The sequence below is a fragment of the Bombus flavifrons genome, chromosome 11 (genome assembly GCF_040668555.2).
Source record: "Bombus flavifrons isolate JBK064 chromosome 11, iyBomFlav1_principal, whole genome shotgun sequence".
Lineage (NCBI taxonomy): Eukaryota > Metazoa > Arthropoda > Insecta > Hymenoptera > Apidae > Bombus > Bombus flavifrons.
This window is the reverse complement of record NC_138452.1, coordinates 6,927,360-6,949,995: the sequence shown is the minus strand read 5'-3', so window position 1 is coordinate 6,949,995 and position 22,636 is coordinate 6,927,360. Positions and strand designations below refer to the sequence as shown.

At 38.9% G+C, this 22,636-nt stretch overlaps 1 protein-coding gene across 3 annotated transcripts in view; it reads right to left on the bottom strand.

Moving 5' to 3' along the window:
- Fas3 (fasciclin 3) overlaps window positions 1-10,444 on the bottom strand; it is a 344,259-nt gene extending 333,815 nt beyond the window's left edge. For all 3 annotated transcript variants that reach the window (XM_069123752.1, XM_069123753.1, XM_069123754.1), the window contains exon 1: window positions 10,114-10,444. In XM_069123752.1, coding sequence (XP_068979853.1) covers window positions 10,114-10,198 — 85 coding nt within the window. In that variant the 5' untranslated portion in view covers window positions 10,199-10,444. The remainder of the gene's footprint in view (window positions 1-10,113) is intronic.
- Window positions 10,445-22,636: the final 12,192 nt, after the last annotated feature.

Below are 22,636 nucleotides of genomic sequence, written 5' to 3'. Positions count from 1 at the left end.
ATTCGCATCGTCAATTGATTGCTTTGTTGTCCTCCGTTTCTAATTGCATAATAAAGTACTCGGATAATTACAAAATTTAATATTCATCGGGATTGATTCGCGGTTGCCAGGATTTTTGCTAATTACGACCATATCTTTTCGGTCATGGTACAAATGCGTGCGATATTATAAATCATGATCTATGCCATGTAATAACAAACGACATTAATTAGCATAATTGCAATCTATAACGAAGGTGAATGAAAACGCAATTGCACGGTGCGCTTGTGTGTACTTACTTTGCGAAAACAGGAATTCTCAAATGTAAATTACACCGTATACGATCGTAAAAATTGCTCCATGCTGTTTCAATTAGCGGAATTGGCGATTGTGCGACGATTGCGGACATTTTATCTGTTCCATGAAATACAGTATGCTTATATTTCATAGTAAACTAAGAAATATAAAGTCACACTCATGGGTAAGAAAATACAAATACAAACTAGAATAACTTGGCGTCGTTCTTCTTTGATCGAATTATTTAAAACAAGAACACGAAATTCACTGCTCTGATTCGCATACGCGAATCGATACGTTTCATGAAAGGAAATAAAAACGTTGGTCGTACCTTTCTATTGTATAAATAGAACGTCGATCAGAAGATAACGATAAAGAAAGTATAAGGAAATTCGTTCAAGTACGTCGAAAGAGCATTGAATCGCGAAACAAGAAAAGGCAATTATGTCCGTTTGAAAAGAAAGATGGTAAGTTCTAAACCGAGTCTCATCGAGGTTTCGTCGCAGCGCCAAACGAGGAAGTATCAGAGTGGAAGAAAGAGTCGAGTCACGACTTTCATCGTGGCGTGGCACGGGGAGATCCACCTTGCTCGTCCCAGCAGACATAGAAGCGACAATACTCCGTTGTTCTTCCTACTTCTCCTTTTCTTTCAGCCTTCTTTTCGCTCCACTGGCAGAAACTTTCTGGCTTTTCGGCCGAGAGCTGGCTAACGACGTAACGGCACTAATTTATCAGATGCAACTAAGGTGATAAGAATCACCGTCTTCGATTCGTGGAATGCGGTTGCTGAACCGAAACCTCGGAATCGATTCTCACCTAGTCGCGATAACAAGGCCCGTTGCCTAAGTAAGACAACGAAGCTTTGTACTTGCTAATGAGATCGCTCGTATGTCAATGTCAACTCTATTAAGCGCGGACGTTTCCAGTGCCTACATATATGGCAATAAAACAATAAAAATATACAGTCTTATTCCGAACACGATATTACGAATCAAATGAAAAATGCACGTGTTTCCATATAGAATGGATCCATTACGTGGAACCGATATTCGTGCGTGAATTCATATTTCCGCGTTTACCCCTCCAATCAAAATAAATAGAAAGGTTCGATCATAGTAAGAGAAACTTCAGTATCAGGCCGTAGAGGCAATCCTTCCCCTGTATGTTAGCTTCTAAATTATGCCAGGCATATTTTGCGATTTTCCGTAGAACGGCAACCGGTTGATCGATTTTCTGTCGGAAAAATGATACTGATATACGAGGTACGGTCGATTCCAATTCCCGTGAAGTCTAGTCTCGAAGAATATAATAGTGTAGCGATCTGTAGGCATGCTGTTGCCTTTATCGGCTACGTATGTAGCACGTAGATGTCCACGTAACCCGTCCACATACCGGGTATGTAACTTATATACGCAACCTTGTCACTAAAAAATATTTGCTTGTGTTTGTCTTTCGAATAACCGCGTGGCTCTTCTATGACTTCTTACAACGGACAAGACACGAGAACGAATTGCTCACGCAAATTCCGCTAACATTCTACGTCGAATTAAACACGATTAGCGGCCATTACTCGGTCGTATTAATTAACAGTCAGTGGCTCTCTGCGGGTGCCCTCGCGTAATTATTTCTTCCTCTTTGTTCCTTTTTGCTTTCTTTCCTACCGGTCGACCTTTTGATTAACTACGATTGCCATACTAGAAATTGAACAATACGTTTCGTTGGTTAATAATGTCAGAAATACGCTCAGTGGTTCGACCTTGCTTATTGCTTCTCCTCCGGTTATAGAATAGATTTCGTGCAACCCGTGGGTATTGCTGACGTGAATAGATTCAATTGAAAACTATGGGCGTAACGCAGGAACTATCGAAGCGAGGACCAGTTCATCAACGAGCGCCAGCCGACGCCGCCGCTTGCCGGAGCTCGAAAGTTTTCCAGGGAACAATAGGCCTCGACCTGGTTCCAAGAAAAATAAATTCCACGATGATAAACGCGCCGAGGGCCTACGGAGTCCCCATGCAGATTTACACAATATAAACGGACGCCGCTCGGAACTAGCATTTTCTAGCATTAGCGGAGAACTCGGATCGAACTCGTGGCTCGATTTTCGTAAGAGTAAGAGAGGTTCTGTACACGAATCACGTGAATTCACGAGTAAATCTATCGCTAGCCGCAACAGTTACATGGTTTATACTAACACGCAACATGTGTACATGATACTACGCACGCACGTCTACTTGGGTAAATACCTCTATTCTACACATTTTCGAGAAGTGACGTGCATAAAAGACCCTGTCAAGTCGTGCGTACAATGTTCAGATAACGACACATACCCGCGGTTCGACGTTGATTTTTTTTCGGAACACGACGCACGTTTTTCATGTCTGCATGTGTAAGCCACTTCCTTCTTTGCTCGCAAATTACGGCATTTTTCAAAACGGTAGTAGATGCACACGACACGCGGATTACGTTGATTTAATTGCATTTCAAACAAGCGATGCTATCGCGGAAAATGTGAAGTCAGAACAAGACTCGTTACGAACGAACTCGCGATCAATGGGAAAAACGAGGTACATACACGCTGTAAAAAGAAAGCGCCGATTTCGAATTGCATTTGCAATTCAGATACCACGGCCGATATTTATCTCGTCCGATATATATTTTCGACACGGACTACCTACAACAAATACCATTAAATACAAACCAACATCGGCTATCGTCTTCAATACACCGCTAACTATATATCTCTTGCCTTTTCACTACTTTTTTAACAATTGTACAACGTTTTATGTACATATGTGTAGCATAGTCGTTTGGACCGCGTAAGAAGCGCGAAATCGGATGGAAATTCGATTAAAAATCAATGACGTGTACGCATGAACAAAATCCACTAATGAGATTATCGGATATAGATAATGATCACGCGTATTCGCATGGGTATCGCAACTGAGTCAGCGTTGACTGAGAAGATTTGCTGGGCTTTCATAAAATCAAGACGGTCTACCGCGCGAATCTCTGATCAAAGGAAAACTTGGCAACCTGCCTATGTCGTGTCGTGGTTCGCGTCCACGACTGCATTCGCTATGAGAAAAATCGACTCGGCACGATTGCGAAAACCGTACTGCGGTTATAATTGCCTTGATATTCTTTCGTGGAATCTACAATTTGACAGCTAAGATGTGATTAGATCGTTTAGAAAAAAGAGAAAAAGCTTATTTAATTACATAGAAAACGTATCGAAAATAAAATACTTGATCTCATATAAAGGAGGGAAAGGTAAAAGATTTTGACGATTTGTGTTGTCCGCGTTAAAGCATTGTTTTGTAATTAATGAACGACTAAATAAATCGATACCTACGTCGAGCGATCTCTCGAAAATAATTCCTGGAAATAGTAAAACTTAGAAAGGTTTCATCGGTCTAACGAGGAACTTAACAGATAGCTAACGGAGCTGCGTACAATGGTTTCTATTGCGTAACTATTGGGAGGGAAAGTTGCGAGAGACTGCGATCATTTGGTTCGCGTGCACTTTACGAGGTCCCTTTCCGTGACCATGTGCTCTTTAGGATCGGGTCAATATCCTCCTTTCATCTATTTAGCCACGTACAATTAAGCCCTTCGCGAATGTCCGTCGATTAACAGAGCTCGCGCGTAACGTTTGACGCTGTTAAATTAGCCCGGTGTTCTTTGACCGCCATACTACTACGAACTTAAATCGATTAAGCAGCTAATTTGCTTCCGTTAGTTCTAACCATTTGCCACCCACGAACGGTGTATCGCCGGAGAATCAGAGTCCACTAAGTGTATTGTACACGAAACTACGTATCAACAGGAATTGAAATTTAACTTCGATCGGTTGAAAAGTAGGTGAATTGTGGAACAGCGCATTTACTGCATTAAAACAGAGTAAGTACATGGTATAACTATGTATCGATAAGTATAACGTACATTTAAAGGCGTGGTATTCAAGATTTACATAATACCACTCACAGCAGAGAAAATAACTTTTGGTTTACTGCAACCTAAGATATTCTTCGTTATATTAGAATATTGTGGTTTTCGTAGCTAAATGCAATATACCGCTCGATAAATCTGCAACAATGAACAAGTTTTTTTCGCATGAATCATCGTTCCACCGAGTGACGGTCTTCGTTCGTTCCAATCAAACGATATCTACGTTGAAATCGTCAACCATAAACGTTAACCCAGCAACGGTAATAGCGCCACCGTGTACAGAACTAATGCGTATCACCCTGAATCTCGATTTTCATTAATTATGCGTAGCTGTACACAGTCCGACACGGCACTACGTATTTTCGTGGCAGCTTAACGGCCTGACCGCTTTAGAAAACGCTCAACCACGTATCACACTGTATGAAATACGCTGCACAGGCCTGCACAGGCCCGCACACGATCACCTCGCTATGCATATGCGTGCATAGGTACGTGGAAACTCGTGTACGTGCTCATATACGTCGCTTGTATGCATCACTTGAACAGCGCACTCATACAAACTATATAAATGCCTTTATTATGACGCTACCGTACACAACCATCGCTCGAATAATGTATTTTAATACGACGTGTATTTAGACACGCGTGTGTAATCGCGCGCAACCCTGTCAACGTCCTTCAATCGAAGACAAGTTTATTGTGTCAAAATATCGCGAAAACTTAATTAACCCAACTGAATCTGCCAACAGATCGAAGAACTTCAACCGATTAGCTGTTCTGTACTCTCACTCGCGATTAGTTAATTAAATAATTTAGTAACCAATTCCGTTTTGACAAAGATACTCCGAAAGCTATTTTCTCCATTCCCTCTAAATTATCCAGAAGCTAACAACCTCCAACCACGGCCGACTGCACGTACTTACGAACGGCGTTATAATACATAAGAAAAAAAATGCCATAATCCACGCGTTTTAATTACGCGCGGGACCTGCGCGCCCTACGGAAGGTTACAGGAAAGAAAGAGCGATCGTAGCTTGGTTGAGCGTAATTTGAGGAGTTTAGACAGCGAAGGAGGGCCGAAAATAGGTACCGAAACCTGTTTCAAGGAGAACCTGTTGGTCGTCATAGGCGTATATATAGTTCTCTACTCGCACCTACGTCGAGCGAACGTGTGTTGGACATCACGCACGTCCGTACACAGAAACGAGGAACGCACCTGCCACGTAACTTTTCTTCACGGGGCGTTTCACCTTCTTTCCGCCGCATCTAAATGACTTTCGGTCTGTATGACTTTGACCGTTGGATCTTTATGGCTGCTTTGACCCTTCGACGTAGGTCGTCTGTAACATAGCAGTCCCTTTGGCCCGTGAGTCCTTTGTTTAATTTGGTCGAGGGAGAACGATTCGACGAAGGAGAGAACCGTGTCAACGACCGTTAGAGTAGGTCGTACTTGTGACGAAACGTTACGTGCCTTTACGCAAGCCATAGTTAATCCACGTACCGTTCCATCGCTTGGTGGTTATGCAAATAAAAACACCGTAATAATGGAAGAATCTATGGGTATTATTATGGATATGAAATCGATGAAACGAGTTGTTTCATTTCAGTCGGAAGATATGTAAATGTTCGTAAGTAACGATAACTAGTTGTTAAGAAACGAGGCTTTTCGGTTAAGTTTCGGGAATATCGATGATCGAGATTATGATAAGTAGGGTCGTCGTTAAATGGGCTAAATATTTAATGACTTACCGTGTTACGAATGTAATACGTAAGTCAGGATTCCGTAAACGTGTCTATAAGATGAATCATTTTACCGCGAAGTAAGCGAATCATCGGTAAGCTCGCTACGTACTTCCTTTGCTATTTACTATTCATATTGACACTAATTACGAAATTCTACGGCGAAGCATCTGTCTATCATTTTACTTATTGATTTATTTAAATTTTGTCATTCGCTCAATCACTCGTGGATCAATGATAAAAAATGACGCTTTCATAAGTAAAAGTGTTTGTTTCGTAGAAACCTGCCATAAAGATTAAGAAATAAACGTAACATCATTGCTAAAATTTTTCTACTGTGTATCGTTTTGTATTCCATTTGTAAATGAAATAGAATATAAACGAGTGAAATATCTGTAGAAACTAAAAAATCAAATAACATTGAACGTCTATGTGACAGAAACTGTATATGTCATAAGCATAAAAGAATGTGTGGTACGTAGAGTCTCTCTAGTTTCATCAGGAGCGTAGCATAATTAGGTCGTCAATTTGTTCTACTCTGAACGACACCCTACGTTCTTCTGAAATAAATTCCGCTATGTAATGGGATAGTTATATGTACGGTATCAATTAAACTGATAAATTCTTTGTTATCAGGAAGCAGACTATACGTTACACTAGTGAATCAGTTTTTCAGCTGCCCCGGAAAAGTTATCAGCTTATCAATAATAATCATACTTTTAAAATGTTAGATAAAGTTGTTTTTGAATTTATTAGTACGATAATACATTCATGACCTTACTTTTGAACTACTGCAACTTCCACTAAAAATATATAGATACCAATTTTACTCGAACACGAATTCTTAAAAAACTCTACTTTTATTTACTACTTGCTGTATTTTTGATAACACATCGTAACGTTTCTATCTCTTGTTCAATTTGTAGGCCGATTGCCTAGATAAAATCTTCTTTGACTCGGTAATTTTCGTCGAAATTATCCGGAGGATTGATGGGGTCTCTGACCGACTGTAGGTCGTGCATTAACTATGTCTACTATTGGTATGCGTGGGCTACGAAACTGGATTATCTAGAACCTGAAACGACCTGTATATATATGTATAGTCCGTGTATTCGCATTGAATGTGTGGCAGTATCGTGTTCGGCGTAAAAGACAAATGCTCCGGACCTTATCCTTGGACCGATGACTCGTACTCATCGATCAACGTTGACTCACCGAATCTTTAGAATCGAGATGCATTCTTCTGGCGAGAGGATGTGGTCGTGTTGCAGATGAATCGCGATAAAAAAAACGTAGAAGGAATATTTCGCATCCTGGCATTTGCGACTTCCAGAATTTCAGATTACCAGATACTTAACTACGATACGAGATTTCTTAATGATCAGCGTTTTATGCAAAAAATGTCTAACTCGAATATGAAAAGCTGATATCGGAAAATAAAGGAAACAAAATCGATTGTATGTATGAGCCGAGATTCAACGAGATATGAATCTCATATGAGCAGCGTTGTAGGAGCGGGAAACTATCTTTAGCATTTTCAATTACATCATTTGCATCGACCTTTCTTTACAGCTCAAGGTAAGCACGAGTTAAGTTCGCGTCGCATAGGGGGAAAGGCATTTCGTGTAAATGTAACCTTAAACTTTCCGTGTATACGAGGCGTATCCCTCGACGCGTTCCACGATGCCATGCACGTGGCCAAGATTGTAATTCTCCGACGATAATTTTCACCTTGACTTTCCACGCGTCAGGTAGTTAATTTTCGATCGGTTTTTGTTCTACGAGGGCTGTCGCGAGGAAGCTCTTTGTCAGGCAAGCACGTCTCTGTCGTTGTCGTGGTGACCGGATGTATTAAACAAATACTTCGTCTTCATCACACGAAACTTTCGTCTCGTGTCTTCTGCTCTTACCGGTAATAAAGTTTATAGAGAGTAATTATGATATAACAGTGTATTAATTAGTACACGAGTTTCTCCACCTCATCCACTTTTCTCTCCTTTTATTAACTTTATCAACTATCTGATTTAATCTAGAGCTTCAAAACGGCGAACCTACGCGAAATTTCAGAGAAAGAGAGAAGAAAGAAAAAGTAATGCCGGAATAAAGATATTACTCAATGAAAAATTGTTCATAATTGCTAAGTACGATGTCATAACCGTACCGATATCCTTGAATTCTATATATAAGCAAGAACTATCGCAAGAACTCAATTGGCAATAAACAGTTATTTCTATTCGAGTCGTTCTGTTACTATGTACAACAAAAGCTGGTGTTGTGCTTGATACCGGGCGTTATTCATAACCCTAGATCGATAAATACCAGACTCTCGCTGCGTTTTATACCTACTTCCAGGGAAAGTATCTGTTTCGTTTTACTTTATACTGACATCGAGAAAAATAATATAACCGCGGGAAAAGCGGACGAGGGTGGTCTATTTTGCATGGTAATCGAATTCAAACAAGATACCATCCGACCACTACAAAATTTATAAACCATCAAGGGAAAATGTCCTAACCCTGAACATCGCAGCGTCCTAACCAGGATAACAAGCTTCTTCGTAGTAGCAAAAGTTTCCATTGAAAAGTTTACATCGAAATTCCCTCTGCGAATTTAGCCCGTTCTACGATACGTATCGAAAGTCGAAACCGCATAACCGGTTTCCACAGTTTCGAGATCATTGGACGTTATAATGATTCAGAGCATGGTAAACTCGTTGCGATTACGTCACGTATATTTAATGAGGACAATAAAAAATTTCAACCATGATGATTTCAAAGCGAATATTTTATACGCAGTTATCGTGTATCGATCGCAGTTGAATGAGCACGAACGGATGGAAAAGTAAATAGCAACGAACGTCAAGGTTACGAAAACTGAAAAGGAACGTCGAAGCGCTTTGTAAACCACAGCAGATATATAATAGTAATTCTAGAAAATACAGAAAATATCTACGTTACAGACCACTAGTTACAACACCGTACCATAATTCCTGATTATACGGATACGAAAACATCAGATCTATAAGTAATAATAAAAACATTCAAACAGGTAAAATAACAAAATTGATATTATTATCATAAGAAGATTACGGATGTGTAAAGTGGCGTATCGTCAATGATAAATCTTCCATTATCGCGCTAGAATAATTCACACGGAACATTCTCCCCGTTCAGATAAGTGCTCAATAATTTCTTCGAATCTCCAATTTCCCAATCTCTTCCCTCTATTTCCAAAGAGTACAATCGTTCCGTATCTATTTTAGAAAATAATCCCGAGATAAGTTATCAGCTATGAAAGTGTCGAAGTTACAAGAAAGATGACTATGTTTTCCAACCTTTCAAGGAGAACGTTTGAAGGAGAACCCCGATAACTTTCGACTTTCTAAGCTACGTATTTCAATAACCCGATACCGACTTCATTCACGCTTATTTTACTATTGATACGGCCGTGATCTCGGTGACCATCGGTTGACCTTAACAATGATCGTACAAATTATCGTGCCGGTCAACTAAGCCGAGCAAAGGAGCCAACGAACGTTTAGACGTTGCTTTTGCAAACTTTCTCAGCAATAATTCACCATTACAGACCAGTTATAATTCGTTTAATCACATCAGTACGGCGATGCGATGAAACCAAATGTCAGTCTGGCACCAGTCTGTCTTGGTGACTAATCCGACAATGATTTCAACAAGGAACGGTTTCGCTCGTGATCAATAGAGGTATCGTTAACGTTACACAACATTCACCCATTGATCCACCATAATATTTCGTCGTAGGCTATACGACCTTTCTGTGAAGTAGTTTGAAACTCAATCGATTTTGTTTACTTCTTACCGTAATAACGACGTAAAATTACTGCGTTTGATCGTACGATTTCGTATATTTTGTAGTACGCTCCACGTGAACACGATACTTTCTACAAGAATTATCCCCGCCTTTTGCACGCCATTTTAACACGAGATTTCAAACCGTTCGATAGATCGATTGAAAGGAATGGCGGCGAGAATCGTGCGCTGTCGTCGCAGAAAAAACCGTTACACATACGTCACTATGATATTGTTCCGATAGTCGCGACGTGCAATTACAATCTCACAAAATTACGTAAAACCGAAGAGATACAGAAAGGAAGTACAGATATTGTCGCACCTTTAACAGCCGTAGAACACAACAGGCCGATGAGGCAGACCCAGACGATCATCATCTTGAAGTGGCTCGTCAATTCCATGCACATCACAAAAAAAAGCACTGTCTAAACTTCCTTTGAGAAAACGAACTGTCGGCGATTTAAACGGCGCGTTCTAACCGGACGGTGCACAAAACTCGGCGACGAAACTGGCGCGAGCGCGGTCAGTGTGAATCACGAGGATAAAACGAGGCAAGAACGAGAGACGTGCGACGTCAATTCGAATGTAAGTGCCCGACTCGACGTGAGTGCCAACCAGATAGCTCGGCGCGCGAAGACCGTCTGCCGCGCGCTTTGCTTTCGGCCCACTTCGTGAGACATCGGCAGAAGCCGAGATCGCCCGAACGCCTCGATCCCCCGATAGCGCCGTTTGATATCGTCCACGGTGTACCTACTTTCGTACTTTCGTGCCTAACCTACGTACACACGCACTTTACCGTATACCTGTTATTATGTGTTTATTTCGTGTACACGTCCGCATCCACGATTTTCTACTTGGAGAATGGCTTTAGAAGAAGACCACGCACCGAACGTACGTTGCCCTCTCTTTCGTTTCCCAGCTTTTCAACGATTTCGATCTTGACGTTCACGCACCTAATTTAGCAACGAGTTTTGCCATTTCGGTGTAATCAGTGAATCTTTAACGTAAGTCCGTACCCATTTTTGATGACAGTCTTTTGTTAACGACATCTTTGTTGGTTGTAATTGTTTTATAACCGGTCTTGGTTAAGGCAAATTCGTTTGTTTGTCAGGTGTATACAATGTGTCTATGACTGTTATACGACTATAGGTTATATAATTTCTGTAATTTCTAAGTTGAAAGCCTTTCTTTAAGTTGAAAGATGGATAGAAATAAATGAATATGAGGAAATATTGTATAGAGTATACAATTATAACCAAGGATGCAATATTTTCGTGCCATGCTAATCGATTGTATTGTGGTTCATTATTTTATGCGAGTTTCCAAATTTAATTTCTATAAATCTTTTGTCTTTAGTCTTCCATTCTTCTCTTACTGTTTAAATACTGTTTAAATACAAGAAAAAGAATGTTATGAAACATGTCGCGCCATGTTTTTTCTGTAGCTTTGTGACAGGTATGGGCAGAGAGATCGATATATAGTATTTATTTTTGAAAGGAGAGAATAAATATTTGAATAATCGAACAGTAAGTATAAGTAAGTCTTTTGTAAGTAGACAGATATATATCTACTATGGCATACTTAGGGTTATTCATAATATTCATGATAGTGTCACTCTTTCATTGACCTTTTTCATTTATTGCGCATTAGCACTTTTTATGTACAGTTAGAGGTTAGGCAGAAAAATTGAACGTGCGTTTCTTTCCATACTGCATACGCGAGCGGATTAATTTAATCATCTAATTCCTTTAGATCGTACGATAGGTTTTGTGAAAGTTTCACAACAAACTAGGTTCGGTACGCTAAATTGTAAAATTATGCTATATGTTCGTATACAAAACTGTAAAAAGGAAATTGGAACTGTATCTATTCGCAGTTGTTAATAAATTTTTACTTTGGTAAAAGCTTCATGTTCAAGAATTATTAGCCATGGTTAAAATAAAAACTTAAGACCTCGTTTCACGGTCTAGAGGTTACACGTCAAGGAAGAAATTATTAGTTGAGACATGAAGAAAAGAAGTTAAAGATATGTCGGAACAGGCACGGCCTCGTATATACGCAGTGTAATATTAGTTTAGAGAACATAGTTTTCTAATTACCGACATCTTCTTCGATAAAAACTTTACGCTTATAAAACATCAAATTACGAAGTATACGAAACGAATACTTTACAAATGTGTTTATAACCCACAGGAATATGTAGCAGGCGTCATGAAGAAATTATCGCGGCGTAAAAGAAAAGAAAAGAAAATTAAAACCTGTGTCAAGATAGGAAGGGTCGTACACAGGTACATAGAACGATATTGTGAAACGAGCGACACGGTTAGAGCAGATGTAGCCACGAAGCGTGCATGCAAGTGTATCGTCATGTGCATTATGACAGTGTTTTCCTATCGATGTTTACTCGACGATAACGTTGCTGGGTCTTACAAATGCGATTCTATATGATGGTGTACGTGACCGATATGTCGAAGGCGTGCCGTCTGGGACCACAGAAGCTGCAACAGCATATACCAAGGAGACGCACTAAGAACCGTAGTTCCGGAATTTATCAGGTAAGATAGTACCCACTTCCAGCGTGCTCGATACATGTTATGTGGATGAAAATACAGGCCCTGGGGAATGTACGCGTATACTCTTAACTGGTGCACTTAAAAGTTTTACGTTCTTTTTACAATGAGTTTTAGCACGAAATGTAAATTCATTTCCTTTCCCTTAAAGTCCAACTTGAGAGAGATAGCAATTTAAAGTTCCGCAGCACGTACACGGGAACATCAAGAAATTTTTCGTCGAAATCTCATTTTGAATTTCATTACTTTTATCCATTTTGAAATGTACATAATTCCTTCGGAGAAATTGTTACGATCAACATTTTGTCATTAAAAGATCAATAACAATCGATGGTAGTTCGGTCAAGTGAACTAGCAAACCGTTACAGACCGTTATACAAACTTTTTACGTTTGTTTCTCTTTAGGAACGTAGAATTAGGTTTATCGTACGGTTGAGTTATAACGAACGGTGATCATGCTAACGTTAACGTTATCGTTAAAGTAGTTATGGATAGCAAGATCTTTAAAGTAAAGTTCTAGTTTGCGGTCAAGCAATCTCCATACCAGACCACCGTTCCTGTATCACGATAGAGGGACACTTCTATGGATTCAGCTAATCGAGTTGGCAACTATTGTGTAGGCACACACGTACACATAATCATGTTACCGGCAGGCAGTCGAACCCGTTGCCGTCGTCCAAAACGACCATACGAGTACTAACATGTAATAACACTTTTATTGCATGCACATGCTATGATATAAGTACAGTGTACCTGAGAGCCACGTACATATGATAAACACACTGCATTGATTATTTAACTAATAAATAGAGAAATTTTTGTCCTTGCGATAAAATTTATAATTTCGAAAGAAAGTACCTGATATTACTAAAATTCTTATTTATTACAATGTGTGTATGTTAAAGTTGAATCGTGAAATAAATGTTGATGCAAAAGACGCCTAACTAGACAGAATTATACCGGTACACTGATGTCCTTCGTGATGAATACGGTGAACCAAAATCTGGACTCACTAATTTTCTTTTTGATTAATCACCGGTAACTACCGCCGCTGAAATATGGGTTAAGAAACGAGCATGGACTCTCGTGTAGCTATGATATCTATCGACTACTCAAATATGTATCAAAGGGGTTTACATCACCGCTTGTTCACGAAAAAATAACCGACGCCACTAATTTTTCGATGATATACCGTTCAATGTTCTTTCTATTACTACTGAACTCGTTATTACCATAATCAACTTCACTCATTTAATCAATTGGAATTCGTATGGCCTAGCTTTGATTGATAGTGGAATCCTTCCAATTTAAAGCAAACAATCGTAGACCCATATCTATGATATTATACATATTATATATGATGCTTGCTTTTGATATAAATACATTATACATAATTACAATACGTTTATGATAATATAATGGACATGTTATACCATATCTATGTACATTAATTTCTCGTTAATTACACCGTGATTAGAAGACCGTGATTAGAATTAATTGCGATCTTAATGGCTGCATTATAAAATGTAAACTGCGTGGGATAAAACGCGTGAAATAAATTAACGCCGGTTGTTCGTTGGCCGATCGAATTTGGTTGTAGCGTCCGTAACTTTTTTTAACCGTGCATATTTTTCACGATGCGCGTGTATCGACTTCAGTTACATGGACCATCGTGAAGTTACTCTCACGATGGAAACCGTAAAAGCTTAAAAATTATGTGTTGTGGAGCGCTGACAATTTTATTAGCGCATTTTAAAAGCTGCGTACACACTCGCGTATCTATCTATCTATATATACAATGTATACACTTTGCCACCTATATATCGGCCTTAAAAAGTTATTGAGGTGAGGATTACGGGTATAAAAAAGTTTACGATAAATACTTTATTCTTTGATGAAGACTTTTTTCACAAGCATACACAGTTTACAAAATACTTGATCTTCTACCAACGAAGTTAGTTTTTTATAGGACGTGTAAGCCCTTCCAAAAAACGTCTTATGTCCTTTAAGTTAGTTTAGCGAACATTGAAGAGCATAAAGCCACGGCTCTTAACATGTAACAGGTACGTTACCCGAGAAGTTAATTCTAATGCGAATATGTACACGGCGATGCTATTAAGAATATTAGCATTTATCATCATGGTAGGAACATTACGCAAAAATAGGTTAACTGTTTCCAGGCTGTTCTGGTTGTTCTGTAACTGGATTATTGTTGTGCTCTTTACACGCTAGACAATTTCGGAATCATAGTTAGTACCGTTTCCGGGCTTTGTTCACTTAGAGAAATTAATCAGAATTGTTAGAACTCTAAAATTAGTATCGTGAAAAGTTATTTGTCTCTGCTTTGAAATATCATTAACAGAATTCGTAAAAAATGTGTCACAATCAAAAAACAATTTACTAAGTTTCCTCTTAAGTCTCCCCCCGCGCAAAAATAATAGAGGTACAATTACACCGTGTAGAGATCCGTATAGAAAAAAGTTAGTAGATGCAAGTTTTAACACGTATCGGTTACACCAGTAACGGGCAAATAATGGCGAAACGTGGATCGATAAAAATTGGGCTATTTCGTCGTCAAATGCCCGGGTATCGCTGGCTTAAACTCGAACTACAACACTTCTGTCATGATTTAATTTAAACCAAATTAAATATCGGATATACATGAATTACAAACGTACAATTAATGTGCATTCGTTTCAAATGTTCGTTCGGACGTTTTAATCTCGTTTCCGTGTTCATTTAATTCTCTGTTCACTGAATTTATACCTTAGTAATGACAATGTTTTTGAAGTTCCAGCTACGAGACGGACATACAGATCATTGATTGATGTATATAGCAAGACAGATCATTCGTCATTAATAATGTCTCTGTTTCAAGCATTGACTATCATCCGGCTACCAATAAACGTTGATCCCATCTTGTTTAAACAACATCAAATTATTACGTCTTACGAGGAAGGCTAATAACTTCCGTTTTGCAATCATATGGACATTCTAGGTATACATGAAGAGGCATTTAATATTGCTACAAATATTTCCCTAGTGTATACATAAATCGTGGATTGCTGCCCTCTGAGTTAGTAACGCCGGATGTAGATATTAAAATATCCCGCATACCTATCGTGCAGATATATATAATATATTACTTCGAACTCAGGGTCGCAGTTTCCTACGAATTGAACGTCCTGGTATTCGTCGGGAAATTGGATATACATACATACATAAAAGGAAAGAAAGCAACATAATTCAAGAACTTCGACTCCGTGACCACCGCGTTGTAATGTTTTTTTCATTTGCAACTAGACTAGATTTTTCTTCTCTACATATCTTTCTTTCTTTTTTTTTCATCGGAGTTCAAGCAGTTGGGTTTTACAGATTTTACGTAAAATCGTTCGTTCTGGCCTATCGGAATTGGAAAGCATAATTAGATTGCATGTCTGTACTAAATTAAACCTATAAATCATAGAAGGATCGATCCACCCACTCGCGTATAATCTCCAGTGATTAAGAACCAGCTATACGTAGCTATTACTAGGGGATTCTCGCGTTCGCTCTGCATAATTTTGAGCTGTTTATTGTCTTTAAACCAACGTAACGATCAAATAAACCATGACAAATCTTTCGACATTATGTTCGACGATGTTTCCGACTTCACGATACTAGTATAGAGAATTTAACAGGAATTTATTTAATCAATATAAAATTCGATAAATCGTAATTCGCAAAACGACAGGCAGGATAAGTTAAGAAAATACGAGCGAATGAAATTACATCGGGACAGCAGGACATGTTTTATCTGGTGACGAATACGTTTATCCCTTGGAGCTCACAAACCCGTTAATTATTTCTAACAAGTTAGCCAGTCGCATAGTTGATTGACGCAACCACAGACACTGAATTAGAGTTCTCGGTGTACGTTGACCACCGTGCGGAAATTGAATTTCGATGACAAGCGCAAAATATTAATGGGCAATACGCGGCTGTGTCGTTACGTAATATCTGACTACTTCGACGTGGTTCCCTGTAGTGCTAGAAATTGGGCGCAATTGTGGAATAATTGTGCATAATGACGTCGCGAAAATATTAACGATTCAGTGGATACGGCCGCGCGTTTGCACGTCGTCGAAGCACGTGAAACTGGTTGGTGGAGCGAAATCCATGAATGTCAGCAACAGGATATGCGTTTTGCAAATCATAGATCGCGAACACTTATGTATGATAGAATTGAGCTGGTAATCAACGATTGTTAATGTTCAGTTGGACAACTGGTCTGATTAAGTACCTACCCTTCGTTTAGTATTGTAGCATAGTAAAAGTAATGTAAATTACTTTATATTTTAAACCGTTTGGTTATGCCACTCAATGCGAATGAAAGTTTTTATATTTGATATTCGAATGGTATTTCTGAACGAGTGTCTATCAATCGAATCTCAATTTGTTGAATTCGAGCTGCGAGACGTACAAAAACGTAGGAATGTCCGCGAACTTTACGCGACAAAAGGGAACATTAATTGCGGAACATTAACTGCACTCACTTTAAAAGGATACTAGTCCAGAGTCGAACGATCGATCCACTCCTGTATCGCATGGGCATAATCGCATTTGCATGCTGTACTTTGATACAGCGCGCCCGTAAAATCCTCTTTCGAATGTTCAATGAATAGTGCTATTACACCGCGCGCCGCGATCTCATTCCTCAAATGCGTACAAAATTGTTAGTTTTCGCTTGTGTGGATAAATTTCGAGGACGTTGTCGAAATTCCAAATTGCAATTCGCGACACGCGTTCTCGGTTGCCAAAATCGATCGTGAAATTTACGTAACCGATAAATTCTGCTTTTTTTTTCTTCTTCTCTTGAATTTCCGTAGTTCGTTGAAAGTTCCGTTTACAGGGGCAATCAACGAAAAAGGAGCGAACAGAGAGGTCGAGAAGCACGTACCGCGGATAAGTTTGTAACAACTTCGGGATCAAGCTCATGTCGGATAATATGACGAATGTTGCGGTTAAAACTCGAGATCGTGCATCAAGGGGATTACGCGTCGAAGAATGTCAGAAGGTTACACCGACTATTTCGTTGCGAATCGAAGTTCCATCGGGGGATTCAATTTCACGGCAAGTGAAGGAATTTACTTGAAACGGTCGCACGAACTCGTACGAAACGGGCTCGTCTCTAAAAAGAAAATTCACTCGTTCTAATTCCGAGAAAAAGATTAGCGAGCACCGAGTAATCAGATTACCTTAGTTTAAAACCGTGACTTCCATTTGTTCCTTCTCTTGCTGTCTCTGCTAATGACTAGGATGTAGCAATTGCTAACCGGCGTGTCGGATAGCAATCGTTTTCTTTAAAGTTAATACGGTTCGTGTGGAAATTCGTCTGTATCATCCGAGCGATATATCTCGCTGTTAAGCTTCTAAATGGTAAAACTCTCCCGTTGAATTTCCGAATTGAAATAATTTTGGAATATTACTAACTGCGAAGTGGATTATAAGCGGAAATGGAAGCAGTTAATGAGATTCCAAATCTCGTTGAAAATCGGTTACATTGATTGATTCGATATTGGCCGTGGTGTAAACGATAATAATAATTTTTAACATTAAATTTCATGGGTCTTTTTAATTTTGCACGAGAGAATATTAAATATTTATCGAATAAACTAGCCATGATCTATAAACCACGCCCGTATCAACACCCATCCGTATAATTTTGATCGATTATCTGACCGAGTAGTGACGGATACTGGCCACGTAACAATGTAAATCGATAAACGTAAACTGGAACTTGACAAATACACGCAAATAATTCTTAAGCGGTAACGAGTTAGCTAGAAAAAATACTAGATAAATAACTGTGCAAACTATCGTTTCCATAAGCAACATATTATCTTTCCCATGGCTTGTTGTTACATGAAATGTGACTTTCTATCCACTCAATGATATACGATGTATAATTCATACAATGTGATCTTATAAGGAAGCCGATAATTGGATATATGAAGGCCCTATTGAATCCCATGTGCTGTGCGTCTGGCTTCGATTTTCAATATTTGGTTTTGACAGGAACTTGCCTCCCACGACACAATACTTCACGTATATACGCATAATACGATCGAATGGGATTAAATCAAATTCGTGCTTTTCGCGCATATATGTTATTTTCCTCCCTCAATTCCAACGCCTTCAGCCTTACGAAGCTTTTTTAATTAAGCGATCCTCTCTTTATTTCGACGAATATTGTGTTGCGTTTGCATAAATCGGACAGACGCGAGCGATCAAATATGGGAAATCCATTTAATTTACACAAAAGAAAATATTCGCGATAATTTACACAAGGGGAAAAATCGCACCAACAATTGATAAGCTACAATCCGCGAGACACGGATCGGTATCTCCGTTATTTTTTTTTAATATACCAGCCTCGTTGCAAGGTTTAAATGTATCGGAACAAAAACTGGGAAGCACGGGTTGGTAAAATCGATCGGAACCATGTCGAGATAACGCAACGGCGAAACCACGAAAATTATATCCGACCGCTGTGGTTTTCTTTGAACTGCGAAAATGAAGCGTTAATATACGGAAAAATTCAACGGGAAGTGCTGGTCAAGTCGGAAAAGGGAAAGAGAGAGAGAAAAAAAAGAGGAACAGCAGCACAGAAGGCACGCTAGCTTTTCCTTATGGCCTAATTATGCGAAACTGTTAACTAGTTCGACTTAACCACGAGAAGAACTGCGGTACAACATAAATTACGAGGCCGCGGTCAAATTATTAAAAAATCTTTCTTAATTCCACGCGGAGAAAATTATTTAAAGTCCTGGTTAAAAGTAACATAACAACCTCTAATGGTTAATTTACGGTTCTCAGGTCGTGGTATTTAATCCAAGTCGCTTCGTTTACATCAGAAATTTCATTGGCATAAACCGTTATTATTTTTCGTTTCGTTTTCATTCCTCCCTTGAAATGTTAGTCAATTAAACTGATAAATGGACTGGTTGTTGACTTTAAAAATTAGTAGAGGTAGCAGCTTTATAAAAGAGACACCGTTGATCATTAGTCGTGGTGGAGGGTCGTGATATTTCCTTCGTTTTCATCGGCCCGTGAACAACTAATAAGCGGCTTCGGACGAATCGAGTCCGAGTTCTATCAATATAGCACAACCTCAGGTGCATTATTACTTTTCGAAGCGCCATTGAATAAATCCGTGGCCTACTTTTATTGTCCGTCTGGTACTGCGGTGATTTCCACAAATCGAGTAAGCAGCAGATAACAGTACAATGTAAAAATCGATCCTTCGTTCGAATGCTGATTGGAAATTATTTATACGGTTGTGATTTCGATTCAGCCGCTTAGATGCGGCCGATAAATTTATCGAAGTCGTGGATATCGATCGGAAATGTAGTTCCTTACAATAATAATTAAAAATGTTTGGATCAAAGAATGATATCCATAGGTCTTTGTCGTTACTTTGTCGTTTGTATTTTCTGTAAAAATTAAACGTATTGAAAAGAAGTAATAGTATTGAGTAACGTATAGAAACGTAACTTTTTCCAACATGATCTTTTTTTGCCGACATTATTTCACACTGAAAATACAATTAACATGCTGTACGTCTAAAATCTAATATTATTTTTATTTCGTGAAATGAAACTTCCTTTGTTCTGGATAGTACAATATTATTCGTATTCTGATTCGTTTACTTTGTTGTACGATTCATATTTCGAGAGTAAAGATGTGCTGTAACGAGATCATACTTTCATTTAATTCAAAAACAGTTTTTACCGCATTTTCGTTCAATATCACATTCGTTAGTATTTCTAACTAAGAGAATCTTAAGAAACGCAATCCGTAATATTGCACCACGGATATCCCTGACCTCTTCAACTAGAAACATGCTCCTGTGTGATATAAGAACAATGTACACTAAATCCACGAGGTTCTGCTCAATCATGGATTACGTATCGCAACATGCTTTGTAATTAACGCTTCCGCTTGACAGAATGCAACTTGTTGTCCTTTCGTATTAACCTATGTTCATACTTACAACATCACACAAATGCAAGTTATAACAAACAAAACCAATTCTAAACCCAATATTTCTTTACACCATCAGAAAAGCCGCCACAACTTCAGAACCAATTACTGTGGAACGTAAATTTAATTAACTTTGATTAACTAAAATAACATTGGGCCATCGCGACAAGAGTTTCATGAATAATAATTAACAGTTTCAAGCGACCTCGATCACCAATGGCACGTCATTGATGACCCTCCGTGATTTTCAAATGATTTTAAGTATCAGTAACACAACTTTGATAACCAGCCAAAATTTTGATGTAAGCATCGATATTATATCACGTTCCTTGATCGCTTATGCGCGGGGAATAAATTTCATTGTGCTGGCATTAATACAGCGGACAGAGGAGACTGTGACTTCCAGGAATCTCTTCCAAGGAGGCGGATGTTCCTGCACGCGCCGACTCCACGTGCAATTCTCGCGTGAAGATTTACACGCGTGTTCATTCAGAAGAAAGAATGATGTCACCGCACCCAAAGACAAAGATACGCGTCAACATCATAAATGCACCCTCAAATCAGAGAAAATGTTAGTCGACGATCAAGCAGTCGAGCGATTTATAATCTTGACCGCCCGCTGATTTATCACTCATAAATTGTTCCTTCTTATTATACAGAGGGTAACTAAAATTGAAGCAGTTTGTGCATGTCAGTGGCATAATTGTGTCTGAAGAGAGATTGCTAGAAGAGAATTTCAAGGGAAAAACAGAATGTTAAAAAGGAATCGTGTAACTTTGGTAAACGAAAGGGCGACGGGAAGAAGATGGCAAGAAGTACCATCGATTCCCTGGCAGTACATCCGTGTAATCCAGGCTATCCGCGAGTCGACTTTTTATTGCCAAGTCGACTAATTTATCTCTCTAAGCCCTGGTGGCGTCTCATACATAAATCCTACTGACCGTCTCTGTACCACCGTCCTCTTCCTGCACTGGTCATCCTGTGCACCAGCTGAATCGCGTCGGCATTCACTTGCCATCTTCTCTCTTCCTCCTTTCACCCTCCTGCAAATTAGACGAACTCTTTTAAGTGAACTCGGCTGGTGGCAAAAAAGCAGGATAGCTCTCCATCCATACTATAAGAGGCAACGTTAACCCATTGGGACGCTTAATTTTCTTACATCGTTCCTCGGGGATGTCCTGGAGACCAGCTTGGAAAATCGAAATTACACCACTGCTCACAGCGACTGGTCCAATCATTTTACGTACGTGTTTCGACTATGTGGACTTTTAATTCTAGTAGAATATTAAATATAGTATATAGTCCATAAAATGTAGTAATAATTTTATTTTTGTTTTCAATTGTTTAAAATAAAATAAAATATTTGACTCGTCATTAATTAATCGTTCGGTAATTTTATTTTGAAGGTAGTTGTTGATAATTTTCGCATATAATTTATGTTGCAACGGTACCATAGTAACATTATTTGACCTGATTTCCGCGGTAGCGACGCTTGTGACGAAAGCATTAAAATTTAAAAAGGAAGTGAACGAGCAAAACGTAATGAGAACATTATGACGTGCCTGGTAGGCTTTTAAGTATCTCACCCCTTCTACTCAGCGATGCTTAACTCCAACCTCTCTTCATGTCGCGCGCTCTTCTCTTTACATGGATGTTCCGAATCCTGTCAGTCGAAAACAACTATAATTCCATTATACAATGTAATCGACCACGTATAACAAACGTAGCTGTATTCAAACTTTTGTGCAAGGATTCATAAGTTCTCATGCAATTTCAGCTAGACTACCTAGCAATTTAACTACAGATGTTATGTTTGTTAGGTAATTTGTTTTGTCTTTACTTTTGAACTGGAAATTGAATTACGTAAAGTTGAAAAAATTATTTATACTTATTAGATATTCGTTTAGATTGGTTTATAGTATCTTTTATATTCTTCTTTATGAGTTATTCTTACGTCCATAAAGGATAAAATTAAAAATCACGCGATAAATGCAAGGTGGGAAAAGTATGAAAAGTTTCTGGTGATGTCGCGTAGTACAAGCTGCGAATGCATCGTTTCAATCGTTCTGCTTTAATTTCGGCGGCAGGTCGAGTTCATTAATAAAATTCGGAGGGTAAATTCCATGTGAACGAATTAATCAACGAATATCGTTGATTAATAATGACGTTAAAGTAATAGAGTACTGTATTTATTCTAAAATGCAATATTCCACTAACTTGTTGTTTTACAACTAGGTTTCTCTAATTTCA